Here is a 25647-nt window from a genome sequence, read left to right on the forward strand (position 1 = left end):
AAAATAATAAAGAGGTGGTTGTCACCTCAAAAATAGAATCTACAAACCTACAGCTACAGTAACTGTTAAAAAGACACTCATGTGATAGCCCATGATGCAACCAGCATACACATCAAGTGGAGCAATTTCACATCCTCCCTCATCATACATAAATGATTAGCCCATTTGAAGAAAGGACAGACTAGCAAGTCAAAAACCTAACCCAGATTTTTACTCTGAGAATTTCTGAAGCAAGATGAAGTCCTAGTAGCAAGCATCTTCATTAATGTTTCACCTGAATGAAGTTAAGAGGACCATCATGGGGGGTTTGTGCTACCCCTTTTTTTTTAAAAAAAATTGCCCGATGATACAAAAGAAATTTATGAAGTTGAAGTTGCAATCACTTTCTTTGCTTAAGTTCAAAAACCAACATGAATTTTCCACTGAAGTATAGAAAGGTGCACCTTTCACTCAATTTGACTCGAATGCAACCTTGACTTCATAATTGTCAAATTGAAGAGCTTCAACTATCATCCTATAACACCTACTCCGTCAGTAGTACCCGAAGTCAATGACCCTTTATTGATGGTGGATAGCTCCATGACTAACCAAAGGAGTTAGAAAAGTACAAAAAGCTATTTTAACAACTTCATCACTGATTTCCAGCGCTCAAGTTTGCCATGCAACCCCATTAGCTAGGGTTGCAATTGTGGGCATGGCTCAAGAGGGATCTTTTTTAACAGAAACTTTTGGCCATTACAATAAACACGTTTTTTAACTCACATCTACAATTGCAGCTCAAAACAATATCCCTACCTTCAATTAAATTTGGTTGCTTTTAAATACATATATGAATGAAGGTCAGCTAGGTGTTTATAAAACTTTTGTATATAATCACGTCTCAAAACAATACCCCTAGCCAAAACTACATCTGCCTTCTATTTTTTTCCCGGGAAATACGTCTGCCTTCTTTTGAATGCATGTAAGGATGAGCATACACTACGCCAACAGAAAAAGAAAAATGAACATAAATGTGAGATAAAGCCCGATGTATGAGCTGTTGCACAAAACAACATTAAAGAACGTTAAAAAAAAATGAGGCAATGTCACCAAGTTGAGACATAGTTCCCACGTTTATCCTATGTTGGGTAATGGTATGTTCCTAAGTTGGAGCAAGAGAGTCTTGTTCCTAAGTTGGAACTAGAGGATTCCTTAGTTGGAGTTCAACACCCCTAAGTTGGAATGTGAGGTTTTCCCATGTGCAACATTTTATATAAAGCTCTATAAGATGTGAGATTTTCATGATAAACAATTCACATATTTTGTCTGGTGTCTGCCTAATGTTTAGGACTGAACATGTGTATGACTTGTTTTTTTTTTATGGATATTGCATGGATTTTATTGCTTGTGGATGCCTACAATTTTGTGGACGCATGAAAATCCTAAAGACAAGGGGCTAGCTGGATTTCTTTTTTTTTTTAGTTGTTTTAAACACACAAACCCTTCATCCCCCCCGCATCCTTACAGGTGTTCCCGGCTCTAAACTAGGATTTGTGCCCTCATAGTTTGACCCCGTAGCCAAGTTGGCTACCCTTCTGGCAACAATGGGTAGCTGGATTTTATTATCTATGCATTGATAAATTGGTTATGAGTTTTGCAAATGGTAGATATTTGTCTTCCATATCTTGTTAGTGTGTTTCAAACCTTACTTTATGCAAATAACCTTATTAAAACACTGAGGACTGCAAATAGGGTATTTTTTAAACAAAGCTATTAGTCGGCTGAGTGCTTAGAAGAAGGGCTGCTTTTTGCATGAGCGCTGAGCTTACATGCTGTTTTTCAGCTTCTGCACCCTTCCCGAGACACATGAGGCTGATGCCCACAGCTCTCTTGCAGGCTATACTCCTGTACAAAGATCCCAAGGCAAGGAAATTGCTGAATGAGGGCTGTACAACTTGCAAGCAGCCCACACCTGTGAGCTGTACTCTGACATCAGCCATATTGCGAGAAACTCCCCATGCCATTCCATTCAATTCAGGGGGTCCAAAGATCAAGAACACGTTTTAGCTGCCAATGAAGTGATAGCCCAAGTGGTAACGGTGTTTGCCTAGGACCAGGAGGTCCTAGGTTCAAAAGGCTACAAGGTGCTTCCTTGACAGCATTACCTACGAGCGGATAAAAAGCACCTACGGGCGGCGAAAAATGGTAACTATGGGAGGATCTTGGGCCTAAGGCTACTCTAAGGCTAGTCAGAAAAAAAATGTGTGTTAGCTGTCTGCATTTGCGAAAAGGCATGTTTCCCTCGTTTGCCTCGTGCCATTTCCCCAACAACACCTCCTGTTTCCCTTACAAAACCTTAATTTCAAGGCGATATTGGTTGCTCTTTTGTTATTTCTTCTCACCCATCTCCTCTATTCTAGTTTCCAGCTATATACTCTCCTATTTTCAACCCGTTGTGGTTATGTTGGTTTCAAAGCTCCAGTTTTCATTCTCATGTGAAAACGGTCCTATCCCCAAAGATCTTGATTTTTGCTTGATTGAGAAGACAATGACAGATAGGATGCACGCTTTCTTGGGCAATCGGAGATTGTTCTAGGATTGAGCTTTAATCACCAGGCATGGTCGAGGGGTGTGCAATGATTGTGACGGCTCTAAAGGCGTGGAATGATCAAAAGACAGTTCAGAAATGAAGCCGAGAGAAGCAATGAATTTTCTGTTAAGATTATTGAGACGGCCTATGCACAAGTGTGCTTCACTTGTTATGTTGAATTGCAGAAGGACTATACGGTCTATACAACCTAGGCAGAAATATGTACTCCCAGGATAGATCCTTATGAAGGGCACTTATGTTATGATCATCACTTGGACATTTGATGGTGTGGGGCTTCAATTGCATCCCAATCAAGGATACTTTATTAGACTACAACATCTCCAGCAAGTACTTGAGCTCGTGTGGGAGATTCCCCCCTGGAAGCCAAGTAAAGCTATGAAGACTGGATCCTAAGTTGGATCCGGCATATTCCTAAGTTGGAGCAGGAAAGGCTTGTTCCTAAGTTGAAACAAGATGATTTCAAGGTTGGAATCCAACAATCACCCTAAGTTGGGCAAAGGGTTGTTTCTAAGTTGAAACAAGAGAGCCTTCATCCTAGGTTGGATTAAGTTCAACTAGAAGTGACTTGTACATAAGTTGGGGCACCAAAGGCGTGTTTACTAGGCATGATATTCTCTTGGCAGTTCATGGCGCAAATGAGGGCTATGGTTTGCTTACTTTTTCTATCCGTCCCCATGGCAGATTAGAGAGATCAGAGTCCCCTTTGGAGGATTTCATTGGCTGCACCTTACAATGGGTGAGGGTGATCGGATTTCATGCATGAGTGGCACATATACCCCCCACCAACCAAGGTGACTAGGGAGAGACTTTGGCGGTTATGGATTTGGGAGAGCCCGATCTCCTCCACATCTATCTCTCTCAACATCTCCTCCGAAGTGTCAAAGAAGGAGGTCTGGTACTGAGCCGTTCGAGCATTAAAGTCCCCAAGTATGATAACATCTCCCTCCTTGGAGAGCTCCCATATGTCCTCATCTAGAATCATATATGGAGATTGCCCCTTGGGCACTGCATAATGAGATGTGCTGGGTGGAAAGTAACATATAGCAATGTATAGGGGTCTACCCTCATCTGCCCTCACTCTGACCCACATGTACCTCGCGCTCTCATCACGGCGTATAACATGGATGAGTGGCTGAAGCTCCTCTCTAAAAAGAACTGCAACTCCTCCGGATCCGCGACCACCATGCTTCGAACGGGCCTCCTGTCTACAAGTCGTCTCCCATTTGTATCCCGCCACTCTCGGTAATGTGCTGCCTGGGGCCTGATGTGTCTCCGAGTAGAAGATGATGTCCCTATCTCTGAAGCTGTCCTCAAAGGCCCCCACATCCAGTCTCAATGCTCCGTTGCAGTTCCATACTGCAAGTCTCAGACTGGTCCCATAGGTCTCGCACCGTCAGGTGGTGCGTCTCTGTAGTATCACCACTCTTCCTCCTCTGTAAAATGCTAGCTTCCCTTTTTCTCTGGCTGCCCTAATCTCCGGCATGCACTCCCTCATATGTGCTAGCTGTGCCAAGGTGAGGTCATCTCCTAAAAAGATGCCCGTTTTCTTAAGGGCGGAGCGCTTGGCCAAGAAATCCTTCTTGGCCTCCAAGGTGGGAAAGCATAAAATGAGAGCTCTCTCCTTCGAGCTCTCTCCTCCATTCTTGTCTTTCTTGCCAACTCTCCAAGCCCCCGTGTGTGTAGGCCTCGAAATGCCCATGCGTGTGTATAAATCTTTGGCTTCCTCCTCTACATTGTCACCGTCCTTAAGCCCCGTGATCCGCACATGAAGTTCCCTTGTCTTTCTTCTTTGTTCCTCCTCAATGGTTAGGTTGATAATCTTCGAGGTAGATGTGCTTTCGACCTCCTTGTTCTTAACTTTCTTGACCACTTCTATCCATTTCTCCGCTTTATCTACTTGCTTTTGCGTGTTCGTGAGCACCTCCACCCACGAGGTCTCCCGGTCTTTCTTTTCTTCTCCCTCTTGAAGTGTGTTCACTTGGGCCTTGATGGTGTTCAGCTCCTCCATCATGACGGGCTGAATTTCACCTTCCTCGAGCTTATGTTGAGCACGTGCTTCTTCCATCTCTATCTTGAGATTTGCGATCTCTGCATCTTGGGCTGCTATCCACGCTTCAAGCTTCTTGACTTTGTCAAGAAGGCTCCGGTTGACCATATTAATTGCATTGTCCGTCTCTTTCTTGTGTTGTTGGATGGCTACCTTGATTAGGTCTTCAATGTAGATTCTTTCCATCTTGTCTTGGGCTGAGGCTGGTTTCGGGTTAAAAATTAATTAACCCTTGGCCATAGGAAGAGCTCTGTGCCTGTCTATAGCGCTTCCCACAGAGAGAGAGAGAGAGAGGCCAGAGGGGGCTGCTGCGAAGAGAGAAAGATAGGCAACAGGCGGGAGAGAGAGAGAGAGAGAGAGAGAGAGAGAGTTATGTTGCTGCCTTGGGGGCCTGAGCAAGGGTGGGTGGGAAAAAGGGAGGCGAGAGAGCGAGAGAGAGAGAGAGAGAGAGAGAGAGAAATGAAATGAAATGATATATTAACGTCTTCAGAAGGCCAAAATAACCAATGAGACCAAAAAGGTTACAACAATTGGTGGATCTGATACAATGTCTGTGTAAGAAAAGCTAAAAACAACTAACTGAAACTGAAATAACTATGAGGAAAAGTCCGGTATTAGGAGCTCCTAATGGATAACATCTGGGAGGAAAACTCCAGCAACAAAGGTAAGCATCATACACATCACTATCCAAAGATGTCTCTCATCGGTCGATGGCGGATATCCTCAATGTCCTCCATGGTGAGTACTCTGACTGGACGTCTCCCATGCCGTGCTAGTATGGTCCTGATCCTCTGTTGTAGTCTCCGCCGGTGTCGAGATGGGCCTCTCATCTTGGGGCGCCTGGACCGCCCCAGCTCTATAGCCCAATCAATCAGTGTACCTCTAGTGCGGCTATACTCTGGGGCTAGCTGCAATGCCTGCTGGCCTGACTGCTCAATCTCTGGTTGAAAGAAGTCTGTAATCTGCCTCTATAGGTGTCTCTCCCTCTCTGATCCCCTCCCTCTCAAGAGACCCTCTCTATGTCTACGAAGCTCCAGCAAGTATAATCCAAGGCATCTCTGATCTTGGTATCTCATGACTCTAGAAAGTGCCGAAACCCTCTCTAAACAGGCAGTGAAAACGGCCTCGTATCTCATAATATACTGGACAGTGACATATGTAATGTAACTCTGTCTCTGGCTCCATCTGGCACAGCTGACAAATCCTGGCCTCAGTTGGTACTCCTCTGAATCTGCCAGTCTCAATCTCTAGCTGGTGTGAGGATGTGCGCATCTGACCAATAGCACACCATACCCCATGAGAAAGATGAGTATCCGTGTAGCTGGGTCTAATCACAAACCCATCCTGCGTGAGCTGGAGAAGATGATCTCTATAGAAAGCCATCTTCGTACCAAGCTCCTGTGTCGGCTGTATCCATGTCCTCCTAGTGTCCAGCTGAATCAAGTCCTGCCTGATAAGTCTGGTAATCTCTGCCCGTGTGAGAGAGAGGGAGGGTGCATCCAGGGAGTACTGAAATGGAGGTAGCCTGTCCATACTAAAGCCATGCAACTGGAACCAAGCTATCATCTGTGCATACCAACATGATCCGTCTCCCTGTGATGCCAACTGTCGTGAAGACTCCACGGCTAAGCGAGCATATCTGTCTCTAGGGAGAGCCCAAGTGCTATGTATAAAGGAGACTGATCGAGTGAGTGCCTCTACTACCAATGGGGGGACAACCATCTCTGCACGGTTAATATCATGTGGTACGGAGGCCTTGGCCCTAATCATCCGGGAAATCATAGAAACCAAGGGCCTCTCCATATGTCTCCATCCATCAGTGCTACCAGCTCGGCTGTGGTGATCCACTGAGGATCCCCATATCTCCACTCCATACAGCATGGCTGAAGTGACCAAAGTATCAAAGAGCCAGAGCTTTGTTCGAGGTTCCTGAAACTAAACCTGCGAACACATCCTCTCTAGTCTCCCCAATGCTGCATAAGCTCTGGTCAATCTGGTCTCCGTTGCTCTCCTCAAGGAAAATAGTGGGCCACTGAAAACCACACCAAGGTAAGTATATGCATCTATATACTCCACTGTCTCCTGACCATATGTAAAGGTGGGTACTGACCTCCTAACCCACTGTGCTGTGGTGTTAAACACCATCACCTTGGTTTTACCAAGGTTAACAGACAATCCACTGTCCTCTGCAAACGTGTGCAATGCATCCAAATGACGCTGCATCCCCTCTCGAGAATCTGAGATCAGCACAATATCATCAGCATACAATAAGAACGGAATCCATGTCCCTGCTAGCTGTTCTCCTCTGTCACCCTCCCCATCCACGTACATCCCAAATAAGGTGGGAGAAAGGGGGCAACCCTGTTTCACCCCAATAGTGGAGTGAACCATCTCAAATATACCCTGAGTAGTACGTACCTGCCCCACAACTGTCCTGTATAAAGCCATGATTCTCCAAATCAGCTTTGTGGGCACTCCCATCTCCTGTAGTCTGCGCATCAGTCTGGCTCTCGGTACTGTGTCAAAAGCTTTGCGGAAATCCACAAAGCAACAATAAATCCTCCTGCCATATAATCTGCCCTCCTCAATAATAGCTCTGAGTGTCAAGATATGGTCAAGAGTGGAGAAACCTCTCCTGAACCCTGCCTGTCTTGATGCACGTATGCCCTCTCTCTCTGCCGTATGGTCAAGAGAGAGAGACGCGCACAGGTTCGAAATGGGACAGGAGGTGGCGGACAGTGAGACGGAGGGTGAAGCGACGGGCACAGAGAAGAGGCGGCGGGAGACGACACAGAGAGAGAGACGCGCACACGTTCGAAATGGGGCAGGAGGTAGCGAACAACAAGGCGAACAGCGAAGCGAACAATGAAGCGGGCGAGAGAGAGGGGGGACGGAGGGTGAAGCAACGGGCACAGGTTCGAAATGGGACAGGAGGCGGCGAACAGCAAGGAGAGAGAGAGAGAGAGAGAGAGAGAGAGAGAGAGAGAGAGAGAGCAAGAAAGAAAGAAAGAAAGATTTTATTAACGTCTTCCAAAAGACCGAACTCGGCCTATGAGACAAATCAGTGTACCTGTGTGAGGTATCCTCTGTCATCCCAACAAAATGAAAAAGTACTGAACTAAAAAGCTGAATCTGGGTGTGCAATAAGTACAATGAGTGGGGAAGGGGATGGAGCTCTACTACTAGGAGAATGCAAAGCTATATGCATGGAGTATACAATCATGATATGTAACCTCGTTAGCTCCATCCTACGGTTACTCTACTCCTACCTAGAGTCAATTACATTGAATTCACTTGATAATTCAATTGTTTTTGACTAAATCCTCTCCAAAAAAATTGGTGGCCACTCTTGATCCAAACAAGAGTAGAATCCTCAATCCCTCAAGCCAAAGGAAAGCTCACAAAACTCCATGTAAGCTAGAAATTCTACTTTTTAATTTCAAATCTATGGTTTTCAGATTTCTTGCTTTTTTTTAGTTGATTAAAGTGAATCTTGATGTTATGCCTTGATGAAAAGGCTACCCCTTCTCTTCCTTAAGAATTCAGCTTTTCTTTATCCTAGAATGAGTAATAAATAAATTGATTAAACTTTTCTTATTGTTTACTCACTAGAAAGTGAAAATTGAGTAGATTAGAGTACTTTACTTCAAATTGGGATTAATTTTAAATTGAATATAGAATGTTAAAAATCAAAAAATAGTCAGCTATACAAAGGAGGTTATGGCAAAATTTTCTTGAATTTTGTGAAAAATAAAGTTTATCTTTATGTTATTCTAAAAGAACAATTTCAACCGTTTGTGCCTTCTAAAAGAAATATTTTTACTTTCACCTATGAAAATGCATGGATATCAGTGATATTAATTATTGAAATTAATTTCTATGCATAGAAAGATGCATATTGAAAATCTTTTTATATAAAAGTGTTGTTTTCATTGAATTTAATTTCTATGCATAGAAAGATGCATGATCGCAATTTTATAGCATCTTCGGTGGAAGAGGCTGTGTAGGCGATATTCATGTCTCTCGTGTATAGAGCTGCCATAGGTCCTGTCTCAATACTCTGTTCCTCTCAGTATGAGAGAGACGGATATGTGGTGCATCCCTGTCATACTGGAATGGTGGTAGATGATCCATGTCTAGGCCATGCTGTGAGAACCAATGTGTGACTGTCCCATGGTGAACCGCGTGGCTGCTGCAGAGAAGGTAACCCCTAGGTACACGTATGATGTCACCACCTCCACTTGACGTCCTGCGAGAGTGAATGTCAGCTGACTCCTGCCCTGTCTCGATGTATGAAAGACCATAACCTTGGTTTTCCCAAGGTTCACAGTAAGACCCTTCTGTGTGCAGTGATCATCGAGTGCATGTAGATGCTGCTGTAGACCTCCTAGAGACTCAGACACTAATACAATATCATCAGCATAAAGCATAATATGTACTGAGGTACCTGCTAGATCAACTCCATCTCCGCCTCGCCATGTAATGAAGTCAGCCACCTCATCAATGTATAACCCAAATAGCGTGGGGGAAAGTGGGCATCCTTGCTTCACACCAATGGTGTTAACAATAGTCTCGGACATACCTCCTGGGCATCTGACTTGCCCAAAAACCTGCTCATATAATGCATAGATGCCCCATGTCATATATGCTGGTAAGCCAAGAGACTGCAGGCGCTCAAAGAGCCTCTCTCGTGGTACTGTGTCAAATGCCTTGCGAAAATCCACAAAGCAACAATACAGCTTTCTCTTCCTCACTCTGGCCTGATCAATCATACATCTCAAAGTGAATACATGGTCAGTGGTAGAGAAAGCTCTCCTGAAGCTTGCCTGCCCTGATGAGCATAAACCTGCTCGCTCAGCATATAAGCTAAGCTCTTGCTCCAACACTGCACCATAGAGTTTGGCCAACACTGAGAGAGAGAGAGTTTCAGGCTGCACCTTCTGCCCTGTCAACAGCCCGCTTGCAGTCTTCCTCGCCCATCTCTCTGTGTACCAGCTGCCCTGCAGCTGCCTGCACCAGCCCGACTGTATGCCTATGGAGAGAACCGGCCAAGCAGCCCTGTACGTATCCCTTCAGGCGACCCTCCTCCAAAGAATTAAGCGCCCTGTTTTTGAGAATCCCTCACGCCTTCCTCTCCACGCTGCCAGCCGCCTTACTCTTTCTAAAAGCAAGTGAGAGAAAAAAAGAAAGAGAGGCGTGTACTTCCAAAAATGGAGTAGCCCCTTCTCTCCATAAAAATCCTAAGGCCCTAAGCCCCTTTTTAAGTTTATTAAAACTTCTGCCTAGGGGCCACACAAGGTTATAAACATTAGAATATTAAATCCCTTGGTCCCCCTTCACACTTGGGGATGTCCATACATTAACCTTTTGTTCGGGCACCCAAGTATGAACAATTAAATGTTTATCTTGCTCACCGACCACCATGTCCACACTTGTGCTACCAATTTCACAAGGTCATGACATACCCCCCTCTTGAAAAATGGCAAGCGTCCTCGATTGCAATTTGGTGATGCAGCAAGACATCCAAAGTGAAAAGTACAATATGGCAAGGTCATCGTCCCAATCTCTCTAAGCCATGCATATGTAGCAACATTCACTGCAAACCAATGGTAAGTCATATACCACTGTGAACCATACACAACCACAACATCCAATGTGACTAGTACACATATATTATAGAAGTCCCATAAACAAATGTACTGTCAGCCATCAGTGATGGGGAGAAGGAACAGAATTAGGGTTAGAGTTCATTCATGGGAGACATACACAGAGAAGCAAGGGAGAGAGAGAGAGAGTTGTGGGGATAAGTCAACTCATGAAGCATGAGTGTGTGACTCCCCTATCACACATGTATATTGCACTAGTACACATAGTGCACTTAGTACATTAAAAGTACTAAGTGTACTATGTACTATAACTTATGGGCTTGTACACACTATAAGGGTGGGCATAACGCCTTTACCCCAACAACCTCCCACTTAAAGGCAAAGTGCCCTTAAGTAAAGGAAAAGAAAAAATCAACATGTACATGATAATATACAAGGCCATATCAAGGCTGAAAGTGGCCTCATCCAATGCCCATCAAGTGTCTGCAATGAGCAAACCGCTCCGGAGGCAAACTCTTTGTCAACAGATCAGCCGGGTTGTCATCCGTATGAATCTTAACAAGCTGAATTTGCTTGTTCTCTATCACCTCTCTGATGAAGTGATACTTCACATCCACATGCTTCGTCTTTGCATGAAAGACAGGGTTCTTTGCCAACTGGATGGCACTCTGACTATCACAATGCAACAATGGTATATCCCCTGTATAGCCCAAATCAACCACTAACCGAGATAGCCATAATGCCTCCTTGCAAGCCTCTGTGGCTGCAATATACTCGGCCTCTGTAGTAGATAAGGCAGTGCACTTCTGCATCCTGGATATCCATGACACAGCACCTCCTGTGAATGTAAATACATAACCGGTAGTAGACTTCCGGTTATCTGGATGACCGGCATAATCCGAATCCGTGTAACCATGCACTAATGCATCCTGTTTGCCAAAGCAAATGCACATATCCTGTGTGCCCTTCAGGTATCTCATGACACCTTTCACTGCTTCCCAATGCTTCTTGCCAGGGTTGGCCATGTATCTAGAAACCACTCCCACTGCAAATGCAATGTCAGGCCTAGTAGCAACCATGGCATACATGAGACTGCCACAAGCTGAAGCATACGGAATCTTGGCCATATCAGCCCTGTCTCTATCTGACTGTGGCTGTCCATAGCACTGAGTTTCACATATGGAGGCAAAGGAGTACTAGCCTTCTTCCCCCCGTCCATATTGAACCTCTGCAAAACTTTGCCAATATATTCCTTCTGAGACAAATACAACACATGCTGATTTCTGTCCCGAAGTATCCGCATACCCAAGATGTGATTTGCATCACCCAAATCCTTCATATCAAAGGTTTGATGCAGCCTCTGCTTCAAGGCATCCATCTCTTTACGAGATTTCCCGGCAATCAACATATCATCAACATACAAAATGAGAATCAAGAGACTGCCATCCAAAGCTTTTTTGGTGTACAAGCAGTGATCTATGTCACTTCTCCTGAATTTCTGAGATTTCATGAATGTATCAAATTTATGATACCATTCTCTTGGTGCCTGTTTGAGCCCATAAAGACTCTTTTTCAGCTTGCATACAAGCTTCTCCTTTCCACTTACTGCATAACCCTCTGGCTGCTGCATATATATCTCCTCATGGAGATCACCGTGAAGAAAAGCAGTCTTCACATCCATCTGAATCAAGTCCAGATCATCATGTGCAACCAAAGCTAACACAGCTCTAAGTGTGGTCATTTTGACCACTGGAGAGAAGATCTCATCAAAGTCCACACCATATTCCTGCTTGAAGCCCTTAGCCACTAACCTGGCTTTGTATCTTGGCTTTGCATCTGGTGCAACTTTGAGCCTGTATACCCACTTGCACGGCAAAACCTTCTTGCCTGCAGGTAAATGCACCAACTTCCAAGTTCCATTTTTATGCAGAGAATCCATCTCTGACTTCATGGCACGCTCCCATAGAGCTTTGTCTGCCCTCTGTAAAGCCTCTTTATAACATGAGGGCTCCCCACAGTCAGAGAGCATCAAGTAGTCAACCCCTGGAACAAACCTGTCAGGGGCTCTGGAGAGTCTAGTGGACCTCCGTACCCAATGACCATCATTTGCAGGTTGCTGTCCAGCCTGCATATCACCCATTGGTGGCTCCTGTTCCATGCCATAAGGCTGAAAAATCATGCCCGGTATATCCTCTAACTGTGGTATATCCATAGGGATATCTTCTGCCATATCTGGCTGTCCATTTGGACCATTTTCAGCACCATTTAAGGGCTGGTTTTCCTGCTGTAATGGCTGATTTACAGCCCTTTGTTGTTGTCCATGATGTCCATCATCATCAAAGATGACTCTGCTAGGCTCCTGTTGCCTTGCAGGCTCCTTATACATGCATGTTTCATCAAAAATGACATCATTGCTGCGTATGATCTTTCTATTCATGGGATCCCAAAGTCTATACCCCATTTCACCTCTGTCACCATATCCTAGGAATATGCATTTGTGAGACTTAGGATCAAGTTTGGTGCGCATTTCCCTGCGTATGTGCACGTACGCAACGCAACCAAACACTCTCAAGTGCTTGTATGACGGAGGCTTCCCTGTCCATACTTCTTCTGGCACTTTCCCACCAAGCCTCGTGTTAGGTGACCTATTTATAAGGTGAACGGCTGTCATAACAGCTTCAGCCCAAAAACCATGAGGTAATGCAGCATGTGACAACATAGAACGGACCTTCTCCTGAATGGTCCTGTTCATCCTCTCTGCTGTCCCATTTTGTGGAGGATCATAAGGAGTAGAGAGCTCCCTCTTGATGCCTTTAGCATCACAAAAGTCCTGAAACTGTTTGGACATGTACTCTCCACCATTGTCGGAACGCAAAGCCTTCAGTGTTTTGCCAGTTTGATTCTCAACAAGCGCAACAAACTTCTCAAACACTGAGAATGTATCACTCTTCAAACGAAGAGGATAAACCCACACCTTGCGTGTGGCATCATCTATAAAAGACACAAAATATTTTGCCCCTCCCAAAGAAAGCTGAGGCATCTCACATACATCTGTATGCACAAGCTCTAACTGAGCATCTTTCTGTCCAAGAGCTTTCTTGTGGGGGCACTGTAGTTGTCTACCATATATACAATGCTCACAAAACTGAAAACTTGAAAACTTTAGAGAAGGCAAGTAACCCAAACGAGACAATTGCTCCATTCCTTTGACACTCATGTGTCCCAACCGGCTATGCCACATAGAGATTTCCGGCAGCTCGGTTGCATTTACATTAGCATGGTGACAAACACCTGCATGCATAAAGTAAAGAGTGTCCACCTTAGAGCCTCTGGCAACAACCAGTGAGCCCTTACTAATCTTCCACTTTCCACTACCAAATGCGGTAACATAATCAGCATCATCAAGCTGTCCAGTAGAAAGCAGATTCTTCTTGATCTCAGGCACATGCCTGACATCATGGAGCATAAGCTGTGAGCCATCTGAAAATACAAGCCTCACATCACCTCTGCCAAGAATCTTGCATGCATGGTTATCACCCAAATAAACCACTCCTTCATTGCCAGCAGTATACCTGACAAACAAGTCTCTGCAACCTGTGACATGAAAGGAGGCACCTGAATCAATGATCCATGAGTGCATACCATGACCACCTGTAAGAAGTGAATGGGCATCAAGTGAAGAAGTAAAGAGGACCTCATCCTCACTGCCACCTGCATGTGACACATTGATTTCTTCGATCTTGACTCCACTTTTGCCCTTTGGCTTTACATCTTTGGCTTCATCCTTCTCTTTGTCTTTGCCTTTTCCCTTTTCCTTTTGATCATTTTTCCATTTGTAGCATTGCTTTTTGATGTGTCCCTTCTTGCCACAATAATGGCATTCCAAATCCTTTTTGGAGCGAGACTTGCTCCTTCCCCTTTCTTGGCTTTTTCCCCTTTGCTGGGATCTCCCACGTGCATTCATTGCATTGGACTTTCCAACAGAGTTATTTTTCCTGTTCATCTCTTCTTGAAGAAGAGCACCCTCAACATCTGCATATGACAGCATAGCATGCGAATTGCTAGTGGCTGTCCTGAATGTGTCCCAACTCTCTGGCAAAGTGCATAACAAAAAAGTGGCTTTGAACTCATCGTCCATTGCCAACTTTTGATTAATGACCTGGCTGACAATACCATTAAACTCATTTAGATGGGCTGTCATAGACGCCCCTTCCTTCATCTGAAGGCCTATGAGTTTCTTCAACCAATACACTTTGCTTGAGGCACTTTGTTGGGCATACAAGTCCTGCAATCTCTGCCACATTCCCCAAGCTGTCTTCTCTTCACGAATGCTGAAAAGTAATGAGTCTGACACAGACAACATGATAGTAGATCTTGCCAGCTCATCCATATCTTCCCACTCTTCAGCAGTAAGAGAAGCGGGCATCACACCCCTTTCTTTGATAGGCTTGTGCTGCTTTTTCTGGAGCAACACATTGTAGCACTGGGTTTGCCAAATATCATAATTATGCGAGCCTTCAAGCTTCTTGATGTGAAGCAATGAAGAGCTCTCACCTGTGGTTGCCATAGCAAAATGCAACCTGTCAATGCCTGACTCCCTGCAAAATGTGCAAACACTGCACCAAAAGCACACAAAGTGCTCACAGTTATTCTCCCAAGCTTTATCTCCCACTGCGGAAGCACAAATGCAACTTTTCTCCCACTTTATGTGATGAAAACACCAAAATCTGGTTGCTGCAGATTTTGGACAGCAACTTAAATGTGCTCTTTTGCCCTTCCAAAGTACTGTACAGCAGTACCAAGTGCTCACCAATGATGTACCAAATCTGTACCGGCAAGTACAGCAGCTGAATTTGAACCTTTTGGTCACTCAAAACAGTGTACAGCCATGCCAAAACATGCACAAAGCTGTGCCAAATCTGTACCAGCAGGTACAGTAGCAATAAATGCTCTCCTGGCTGTCCAAATGAGTGAAAATCAGACTTTTACAGTCCTGTACACTGCATACAACAGTCCCGAACAGAAATTGGGCAAAAGCCCCTTGACTGCAAGCTGATTTCTGGAGATTCAAGGCATAAATGTCTTGCCTGCTGCTTTGCCAAGCTCAACAAGCATACAAACTTGAAAAGCCCTTTGATTTAAGATCAATTGCTGATCATACATGGTACATTGAGACACATGAAGGCATCCAGAGTGTTCACGATGCTTCCCTTTGGCCACATATACATCAAATACATGAAAGCCCCTTGATTTACAGGCACATTGAGTGCTTGTAAGGCATCAACACATTATCCACAGCATCAAATGCGATTGCCTGCATGCAAATCAACCAAAACGACACAAAAGCCCCTTGATTTGCACTGCAATTTGCTGCAATTTGCTGCAATTTTGCCCAAATGTGCGATTTTTCACATCATACAGCATGTATGAGTGCTTAATTGCACAATTACATCAAAAGCCCCAAATTTCGACATCCAATTTCCTACAAATTGATCCTGATTTGACCAATTTCCTGCAAATTTATCCTGATTGTGACCAATGTCACCCAATTTTGCCAATTTTGCTCAAAAATTGAGCAATTGGGCACCTGTACCTGCTCAATTGATTTAATTGATAAGAAATTCGCAAAAAATTAGAGGCAAATACCTATGAAATTCTGAATTTCTCTGAGATTTGCAGATTGATTTCTGTTGCAGGAAGGGGGCGTGGTATTTGGACTGCCTGCAATACGGATTCTGTTGCTGCTGCTGCTGTGCTGTACGGCGGCGCCTGGCTGTTGCTGCACGTTGCTTTGCAGGCGCTGGCTGCGCCTACTGCTGCTGCTGCTGCTGCTGCTGTGGGCGCTGCTGCTCTGGCTGTGCTGGCTGCATGGCAGCCCAGTTGGGCAGCAGCCAGGGTAACGCTGGCTGCCTGGGCAGCACTACAGGCTGGTTAGCGCTGCAGTTTGGGCAGCGATCACCATTGAATGGGCTGCAATCGCAAAACGGGACAGGTCCGTTCTGTTCGCCCGTCAGCCTGTCCGCCCAGCACTTCGCCTAGCGTTTCTTCTCACGCTGAAGGAAGGGCCAGCGCTACACGTATAATTGGCTTCGCCTGTGTTAAAGCTCGCCACCTTGTACTTCGCTTTGTACTGCTGCCTTCGCCAAGCGCTGGTGCTACACGCAACTTGGGCTGGCCTGTTGGGCAGCGTAGGCTACTTGTTGCTGCCGCCTAGCGCTGGCGCTACACGCAAGTTGGGCTGGCCTGTTGGGCAGCGTAGGCTACTTGCTGCTGCCGTCTAGCGCTGGCGCTACACGCAAGGGGGTTGGTGATGCTGCTTTCGTTCACGCCCTGCACTGAGCTAACACAAGTTTTCTTTGCTCGATCAAACAGAGAGGACGAGCCTGCTCCAGCTTCAGCTTCAGCTACACGATTCTGAAGAAACTCAGCGTCAACCCCTAGTCGACCTGCAGGCTCTGATACCAGTTGATGGGGAGAAGGAACAGAATTAGGGTTAGAGTTCATTCATGGGAGACATACACAGAGAAGCAAGGGAGAGAGAGAGAGAGTTGTGGGGATAAGTCAACTCATGAAGCATGAGTGTGTGACTCCCCTATCACACATGTATATTGCACTAGTACACATAGTGCACTTAGTACATTAAAAGTACTAAGTGTACTATGTACTATAACTTATGGGCTTGTACACACTATAAGGGTGGGCATAACGCCTTTACCCCAACAATCAGTACCTTCGGGCAAGACAAAAGCTGCACGAAGTGACCTCTAGATGTCATCTGAGCCTGTCTGTAGTATCAAGGGAGCGGAGGTGCTACCCCCCTCTTGAGCATCAAGCAATGTTCTAGACCCATGCTCTGCTGAACCTGAATGAGTCGTAACAGGAGTCGGCTCCAACTCAAAGGCATCGAGATAAAGCTGCAAAACCTAAGGTGAATCTGCTAAGTCACCCTCCTCCATCCACTTCGCATCCATCGGTGAATAGTTCTTCAACTTCACAAGATAGCGACGGGAAACTTTACCTCGTACCTTTCTTTCCTTATGTGCCAGTATCTGCTACATCCTTAGGCACATCCCCACGGAAAGGTCTAAGTAGACTCACATGAAATGCATTGTCAATCCTCCAGTGATTTGGTAGCTTCAAATCTTTTCCAATACCTGAAAAGGTCCATAATAGCGCATGCTCAACTTAGGGAATAAGCACTCTTTACCCTCCATCTTTTTGAGCCTAGCTTTCTCAAATCGCAAAAGAACCCAATCACCCAATGCAAACTCTAATGTGCGTCTGTGACGATCTGCTGCTTTCTTTTCCTTTTGTTGAGTTTTCTGGAGTGCCAACTTAACTCTCCAATAAGCTTCATCCATGTTCTCCACATACTGGTCAGCCTCAAAGATCTTATCCTTTGTGTGCAAAATAGGTGGTACCTTCTTCCCTCCTTCCACAATCTCAAAAGGCGCCTTGCCCGTCGAGGTATGGACGGTGTTGTTATAAGCAAACTCCACCAAAGGAAGATACTTTTCCCATTGTTGCTTGTGCTCTGACACAACACTTAAGAAGATCTAACACTGTGGAATTAGCCTCTTCCGACTGACCATCTGTCTGTGGATGAAACCATGATGAAAACTTGAGAGTTGTACCCATGTTGTCAAACAACCCTCTCCAAAATAAACTCGTCATCCATGGATCACGGTCACTAATGATGCCATGATACTTGAAGATGTTCGCCATGAACAACTTCACCATGTGATCAACTTTGATTGCCTTACGCACGGGAATGAAATGAGCCTGCTTACTGAACCTGCATATAATAGTCTAAATGCCATCATTCCCCGTTTGTGTCCTCGGAAGATCAAATATAAAATCCATGGCAATGCTCTCCCACGGTCTATCTGGAATAGGTAAAGGCTGTAGTAACCCTGGTGTCTTCTGACGGTCAAACTTCACCTTCTGACATACGATGCATTGCCTAACAAAAGCATCAACATCTCTTCTCAAGGTCGGCCAATGAAAGAAAGCCTCAATTGCCTTTACCGTGGCGTCAATACCTCCATGACCTGCATACGGCAGAGCATGACTTTCAATCATAACCTTGAGTCGTAACTGCCTGGTAACGCACAGTCTACCATGCATCGATAAAAAGCCATCTCTGAGAGTATAATGATCATGCCGTTGACCCTTAGACATCTGATCATAGACCCTTCTAAAATCCTCATCCTGGGCATATTGCTCTTTCATCTCATCAAGCTCATGATGATAAGCAAGTGAAACTGCTAAGACCTGTGGCTTGCGTGATAATGCATCTGCCACAACATTCTTTTTGCCTTCCACATGAACAATCTGAAAGTGGAACATAGACAGAAAGTTGGCCCATCTCATATGCGTCATGAAATAACGCAAGGTCTGATGATCTATTTGCACAGTGAAATCAGCCCCAAGCAAATAGTGTTTCCATATAGAAAGAGTGTGAATTACAGCCAACATCTCTTTCTCATAAACCTGTAAATGCTTCTCGGCATTCTGTAATATACGACTCTCATAGACTATCACATGTCCTTCGTGCATGAGAACTGTCTCAATGCTATTCCCACATGCATCACACTGGACAACAAAAGCCTTTCAGAGATCCGGTAATACCAATACAGGATCCGAAGTAAGCTTTTCTTTAAGCTTTTTAAAGGCTGCAATTTCCCGATCAGCCCATTGAAACGGAGTTCCCTTCTTTGTTAAAGCATGAAGGGGCGAAGCAATCTCAGCAAAATACCGTATGTACCGCCTGTAATAGGGACACAATCCCAAAAAGCTGCGTACATCATGCACGGTCCTCAAATTTGGTCAATTGAGAATTGCTTCCACTTTTGAAGGATCCATACGGACTCCTTCTTTAGACACGATATGCCCCAAGAAGTGTATCTCTTCCAAGAAGAACTCACTCTTCTTGCCATTAATGAATGACCAACCTATGCTTCCGGAGTTCTTTAAACACAATGGCCAAATGCTTCCTATGCTCCTCCTCTATGCGTAAATGCACAATCATATTATCAAAGAACGTGCCCACACAAACGCTCTATGAGGCCGGAAAATCCTGTCCATCATCCTGTTAAATGTGACAAGAGCATTTGTCGAACCAAAGGGCATGACCAAGAACTCATATAGCCCAAAAGTGGTCCGAAATGCTGTCTTATGCACATCCTCGGGTCTAATGCGTATCTGATGATACCCACTTTTCAAGTCTATCCGACTAAAGAATGTGGAGCCCTGTAAGCGGTCCAATATGTCATCAATCCTCGGAATAGGGAATCAATTCTTGATGGTGTTCTTGTTTAGCACCCTGTAATCTATACACATGCGCCAAGAACCATCTTTCTTTTGCACTAAGAGCACAGGTGAGCAAAAGGGTGATGAGCTAGGCTCGATCAACCCCTTTTTTAACAACTCCTGTACCTGGCTCCTAATTTCCTCTTGTTGGGCTGCACTAACATGGTACGGCGGTGTATTAGGTGGGGTACTCCCTGGGATAAGATCAATAGCATGATCTTTTGGCCTTTCCGGAAGAAGTTCTCCTGGCAATGACTCGAAAAAACAATCCTGGAACTCACGTAAGAAATCAGTCCTGTCTTTATCTCACATAGACAAATTAGATTTAGACTCATCATCTTTTGCATCCTTTACAAAAACCAAGTACGCGGAAAGATGCTTTTTCATTACTGATGAAATGGCTGAAGCCGATACAATAGGAACAGATTCCCCTTTAAGCTTTACATCCAAAATATGCTCTTTCCCTCTATGAGTCAAACTAATCTTCCTATTGTACACATCCACCACCGCATGTACTCTATGGCACCATGGCATACCCAACAAAGCATCACACCCATCAAGTGGCATGATAAAGAACTCCTCACTGTCCACATAACCCTGCACATGAAGCCTCAGCTTCCCAATAACAGGGGTAACGGGTTCTGCATACCCAGGACAAGCCATATTAGCCTCATACAAACGCCCCATCTCCTCTACGCACATCTCCAATCTGCCAGCCAAATCTGGTGAAATAAAGTTAGCTCTAGCACTTGTGTCAAAGAAAATCAAGGCATTCTGATCTCTCACTTTGCCCCATGCCCTGCACAACTCAGTCTCTTCACCACCTGGCTGCTCCCCAACAAGATCAGGAACTAACCCTGCAGCAGAAGGCTTTGGTTTCTTAGACTTGGGCTCCCCTTTAGTGTCAAGAGTCCTTTTGGGACTTACGCTTGGGACAATTAAAAGACATATGTCCCTCCTCAGTACAAAAAAAGCACTTCCTAGCATCCATCAAAGCCTGTCTCTCCTCAAGAGTTCTCTTGGGCATTGGTAACTTCTTATACCGCTTCTCTGTAGACCCTTTTACATCACGCGAAGCATGCCCTGACTTTTCACATTTCTTGCTTGTGCTTTTACTTCCTTTAAATCCAGATGAGACTCCAGTGAGTAACGCATTTGCCGTCATAGCATTCTCTATCATCTGCGACATATTTGTTACTCGAGTCTTTATGCAATAGTCACGCACTTCCTTGGGCAGCCCACAACAATACTTCTCAGCCTGCTCAGACAAAGGCACAGCACAATAAGAAGTAACTCGGAGTAAGGCTTCCCAAAACTTCTTATTATAATCCTCAAAATTTTCACACTTCGATGCATCCAACTTGTGCCATGCTGTCATTACATCCACCTCAAAAGTAGATGTGAGCCACACGGAAGAGAACAACTGTTTAAACTGTATCCAAGTAGATAGTGCTATGCCCTACAAAAGAAGAGTCGACCACCAGTGCAATGCATTGGCCTTGAGAAAAGTCGCAGCTTCTCTCACCTTAGAGGATTCCGTGTAATTTCCACCAAAAAAAGCAGCATCAAACTGTTGTAATAAGGTAAGTGCCTTTAGCTTGTCTTTGGCCCCGCTGAATGTGTCAAATTTCACTACAGCTGCCCGCCCCTTATAATCCTTCGCCTTACCCATAGGCGTTAGATTATCGTAAGGAAGTGGCTTCACAAGATTGCTACCCCCAGCATTCATGCCCATCATAGGGTCAACATTGCCAATTCCCACACCTGGCATACCATGCATTCCTGCTGATTCCCCCATGTTTCCAAACATACCACTATGCATACCGGGCTGCATGCCCCCATGCATGTTTCCTTGCATTCCGGGCTGCATGCCCCCGTACATATTCCCCTGCATACCAGGCTCAAAATTAGCTCCAAAATTCCCTTGCATTCCCATGCCTTCCTGAGGGTATCCCCCAATCATTGATTGGAACATGGAACCACCGCCAAAATAGCCTGGATGCATAGACTACTGCGGAATAGGCGGCTATTCGAAAAAGGAACTCTGTGGGTTTGCACCAAAAGTGTTCTGCATGTTAGGAAACGGTCCAAAAGCAGGATCCTGTGGGAAGGCACCACTATTGCCCTGAGGTGGGTTCCTAGAACGCTCTTTCTTCTTCTTCTTAAGTTCAGAAGGGGCTCTCATAAATTCAGCAAACTTCTCACTTTGTGTGAGCTGCATAAACACATCCACTGCCCCTGCCAAATGAGCTTTAAACTGGGCATCATCTTCCTCTTGACTTGGCATGTCTTCTGGCTACATTACATCCTTATAACATACATCTTCTGCAGCGTGTTCTCCTGCAAGTATATCCTCAGATTCATTTGTTTTCAGATGCAGAACTATCGCGTCGTATGCTTGATATTTGGGGATCTCATGACTTCGTACAGGCCTCTCAAAGCCTGGCCTTTGCTCTCTGTGATATTAGTGACTTTTATCACACATGCCCTGTCTAAGAGGCAAGAGGCCTTGGACTTAGAAAGGGCTATTAGGCGTAGATTGGCCGCCTTGCAGAAAGAGCACGAGAAACGTCCTCATGCTCAATGGGTTGCAGATTCTTTATGTACTAATAGAGCAGAACTTCATCACTCTCTTGAGCAGCGCGCGGAGTATCGTTTCCATGCCTTTCCATGCCCAGGAATCCTTTTGGACACAAATGGGTGGCAGATGTAACAAACATTTCTTTGCTTCTCACGGCCCATCTCATGCCAGAGATAGTGTCAGGCAATTGCAAGATTCACATGGCACTCTTGCCACCGATTTCTATTGCTAGCTTCTTAGTGCTGAGCCGCATTCTGATCTGAGACACAGGGCACAGAGGAAGGTTTGGAATGCATTGCCACATTTGATCACCGAGGAGATGTGTGCCGTTCTGGATGCCCCTTTTTCTATGCAGGAGTTCAGTCATGCTCTTCATGCCTTACCTCATGGTGGTAAGTGTCCACGGGAGGATGGCCTCTCCCCTGTTTTTTTCACTACTTTTTGGGATGAGATTGGGGCTGAGATAACATCGGCTTTGCAGGAGATGTGGGACACAGGTTCTATGCCTTCTTCTCTCACTGAGGGGCTTATTTATCTTATTCCTAAGAGCGGGGATAAGACATTGATTGGCCAGTGGAGACCTATCACCTTACTTGGGACTGCCTATAAGATTCTTGCTAAGGTAGTGAGCATCAGATTGCAGCCAATTTTGCAGGATGTTATTCATGATACCCAGAATGGATTCTTACACGGCAGGAGCATCTTTGATAACATTTTCTCGTTTTGGGAGGCCGTCGAATGGGCTGAAGCGAGCAATCAGCCCTTAGCCATTCTGCTCTTGGATTTTGAGAAGGCCTATGATAGAGTGGATTGGGACTTTCTTCAGGGTACTCTTAGTCATATGGGCTTCTCTGAGAGATGGATCAAGGGAGTTTCATGCATGTATCGTGATGCCCACAGTAGAGTTCTTGCTTGCGGTGATAGAGGAGAGCGGTTTCAGATTTCTCGCTCAGTACAACAGGGCTGCCCATTGGCCCCTTTATTATATATCATAGTTGCAGAGGCCATGAGCATCTTTCCCTATTCTACTGCTGGTATTTCACTGCTGGTATTTCAGGATTGAGGTTGCCTCTTCGTAGTCATGAGGAGTTGGTTGACTCTAAGTTAGCTGATGACACAGCCCTGTTTTTGGAGGCTTCACATATATGCTTATGTTCCTTCCGGGTAGCACTAGAGGAGTTCTGTTTGGCAACAGGGGCACTCATTAATTGGCACAAATTTGTTGGTTTTTGGGTTAGTGATTCACCGAGAGTTGATTGGGGTGCAGCGCTTGGTTTTACTTGGATCAGCAGAGGATGTACTGCTAGATATTTGGGATGCCAAGTTGGGATTGATATTTCTTGTGCACGGCAGTTTGCTCCGGTACTTATGAGTATCCGGAAGAAGCTCCTCCATTGGAGCTCCAGGAGATCAGATTTAGCCTCCAGAGCTTTGGTGGCTAATCAGGTTTTGCTTGCCTCAGCTTGGTTTATTGCCTCTTGTTGGTGCATTGGCCAATTGCGAAGATTGATCCACAATTTTCTCTGGTCGGGCTTGGATGGCACCTCAGACACTCGTGCCAGGGTAGCCTGGCTCACAGTTATTCAGCCCAAAAGAGAGGGGGGCTTGAATATTATCGATCCGGATGTTCAATGCAGGGCGTTGCTTTGCAAACTTGTAGTCAGAGGTTTCCTACCAGGCACTGAGCCTTGGAAGGATTTTTTCTTGTCTCAAATTTCCAGATGTACACCCAGGGTCGGGAGAGATTGGATGCCCAACACACGTTTTTTGTTCACAGAGGCTGATATGAGATGCGCATACACAATTCTTGCTTGGAAGACCTTTAAGAGTCTTCCGGAGGATTGGAGAGTTGCATCCACTCAGCATCTTAGGGGCTCTCGCATTCGTATTGATCAGATTGATGTAGCTATTCCGCATGAGTGGCTTTCTGGGACCTTTCACGGAGACTATCATCCGAGTTGGCTGGGAGTTTTTTCGAGGATAGGCATACCTCTGCAGGTCATTGCTCTGCCAGGCCAGGAGGATACAGATTTCCTCATGTATTCTATCATGCCTGGTGGGAGATTGAGGAGATGTAGTATGGAGGAGATCATACCAAACACTAGGCTTAGTCCAATGAGGATTGTTGGTCGCTCGGGGAAGCACTGGTTCATTGACCCTTCTCCTCAGATAGTGACTCATGGCTCTTGGTGTTTGTGGCTATATGGTGGCAGTCCTATCAGATATCTTCAGTGGGATCCAGGAGAGTGGGAGTGGATTGATGCCTTCGATCCTTTGAAAAGCCTTCCTTTTTTCAGTTTCACTGTTCGGAATGCCAAGCTTCTCCTCACTCGACAGATGCATAGGATCCCTACTCTCAAACCTCATTGGGAGAGCTATGATATTTCTCCAGTGATACAGCGCAGATATTGGCATAGACTTTGGCACTCATACAGAAGGAGCCAGATCTCTCATTTCTTTTGGTTATTCTTACATGGTGGTCTCCCCACCAATCAGTGGAGATCAGTTTTCGATGTAGTACCTTCCTGTCCTAGATGTGCGGCAAATTCTGAGTCCGTACAACATTGTCTATGGGGGTGCAGCATTGCACAGCAGATTTGGGGTCCTGTAGCCCAATTTATGGGCAAATTGAGTGGGCGAGCCATGCATGTGACTTGGGGGGCAGTTGCTTGGCTCTCCCAGTCCGGTCCGCAACTTTTTTATGAGGGCAGTGGTACAGATTCTGTTTTTTTCATTCGTAGAGGTATTGCCCAGCGTGGTCTATTGCAGGATGTTCCTCACTCTGATTATACACCCCCTAGACAGAGGATTGACACCAGTTGGGAGATTATTGCCAGTATTACAGCATGGCAGATCTGGAGAGCTAGATGCACGGAGGCTATTGAGGGTGTCCAGATTTTTGGGTCTCAATGCATTAGTACTATATGGGGTGATATCATCCACACTCTTATGGCTACTTGGGCTCACATTGAGGGGCCCTCTGGTTCTGCGCAGGCGAAGCGTGTGATATTTATGCGGAAATGGGACCATGGCATCTTCTTTTCCTCTAGTACCACAGGTCTTACATGGTGTCAGGCTTTTTTCTGAGTGGTCTTTTTGGTCAGTGTACATATGGATGCGTGGCGTGTGTGAAGGTTTTGCCTGTGAATGCCTTGCCAGGTGTACAGGGTGGACGGATTTGTTTTGAGGCTTGTGCAGGCCTGTCCGAAACAGGGTCCATGGAGATGGTATCAGCCGCTTGGTCGTCTTGAAGTGTGTGCGCGTCCAAAGGATGAGTGGGCACTAGCCGGTTTGTGTTGAAGGTATGGCATGAAGGGCAATTAAAACGATTGATGAGAGAGGTGGCCTTTAAATTGGTATGAAATGGGAAGAAAGGGCGGCCATCATATAGGACTAAAAATAATAATAATAAATGATGATATAAAAAAACGTGGCTTGCTATAAAAAAAGCATGTGGAGGCGTGAGCCGCGGCCAGCGCATCGTTTGGAAGCTTTGCGAAGGTGGCGAGTC

The 25647-nt window shown here is 45.3% G+C and overlaps 2 protein-coding genes across 3 annotated transcripts in view; both read right to left on the bottom strand.

Moving 5' to 3' along the window:
• Positions 1–25647, bottom strand: part of LOC147636841 (TLR4 regulator/MIR-interacting MSAP protein) — a 65776-nt gene that overhangs the window by 11897 nt on the left and 28232 nt on the right. The window lies entirely within an intron of this gene.
• LOC147636842 (uncharacterized) lies at positions 197–4601 on the bottom strand. Its single transcript, XM_086799859.1, has 2 exons — positions 444–4601; positions 197–274 (listed from the first exon to the last, which is right to left on the bottom strand). The coding sequence occupies exon 1, from the start codon at positions 4599–4601 to the stop codon at positions 3984–3986; it is 618 nt and encodes a 205-aa protein (XP_086655985.1). The 3' UTR covers positions 197–274; positions 444–3983.

This window comes from Cibotium barometz, chromosome 7, assembly GCF_041138505.1.
Source record: "Cibotium barometz isolate CiBa-2024 chromosome 7, ASM4113850v1, whole genome shotgun sequence".
Classification (NCBI taxonomy): Eukaryota; Viridiplantae; Streptophyta; class Polypodiopsida; order Cyatheales; family Cibotiaceae; genus Cibotium; species Cibotium barometz.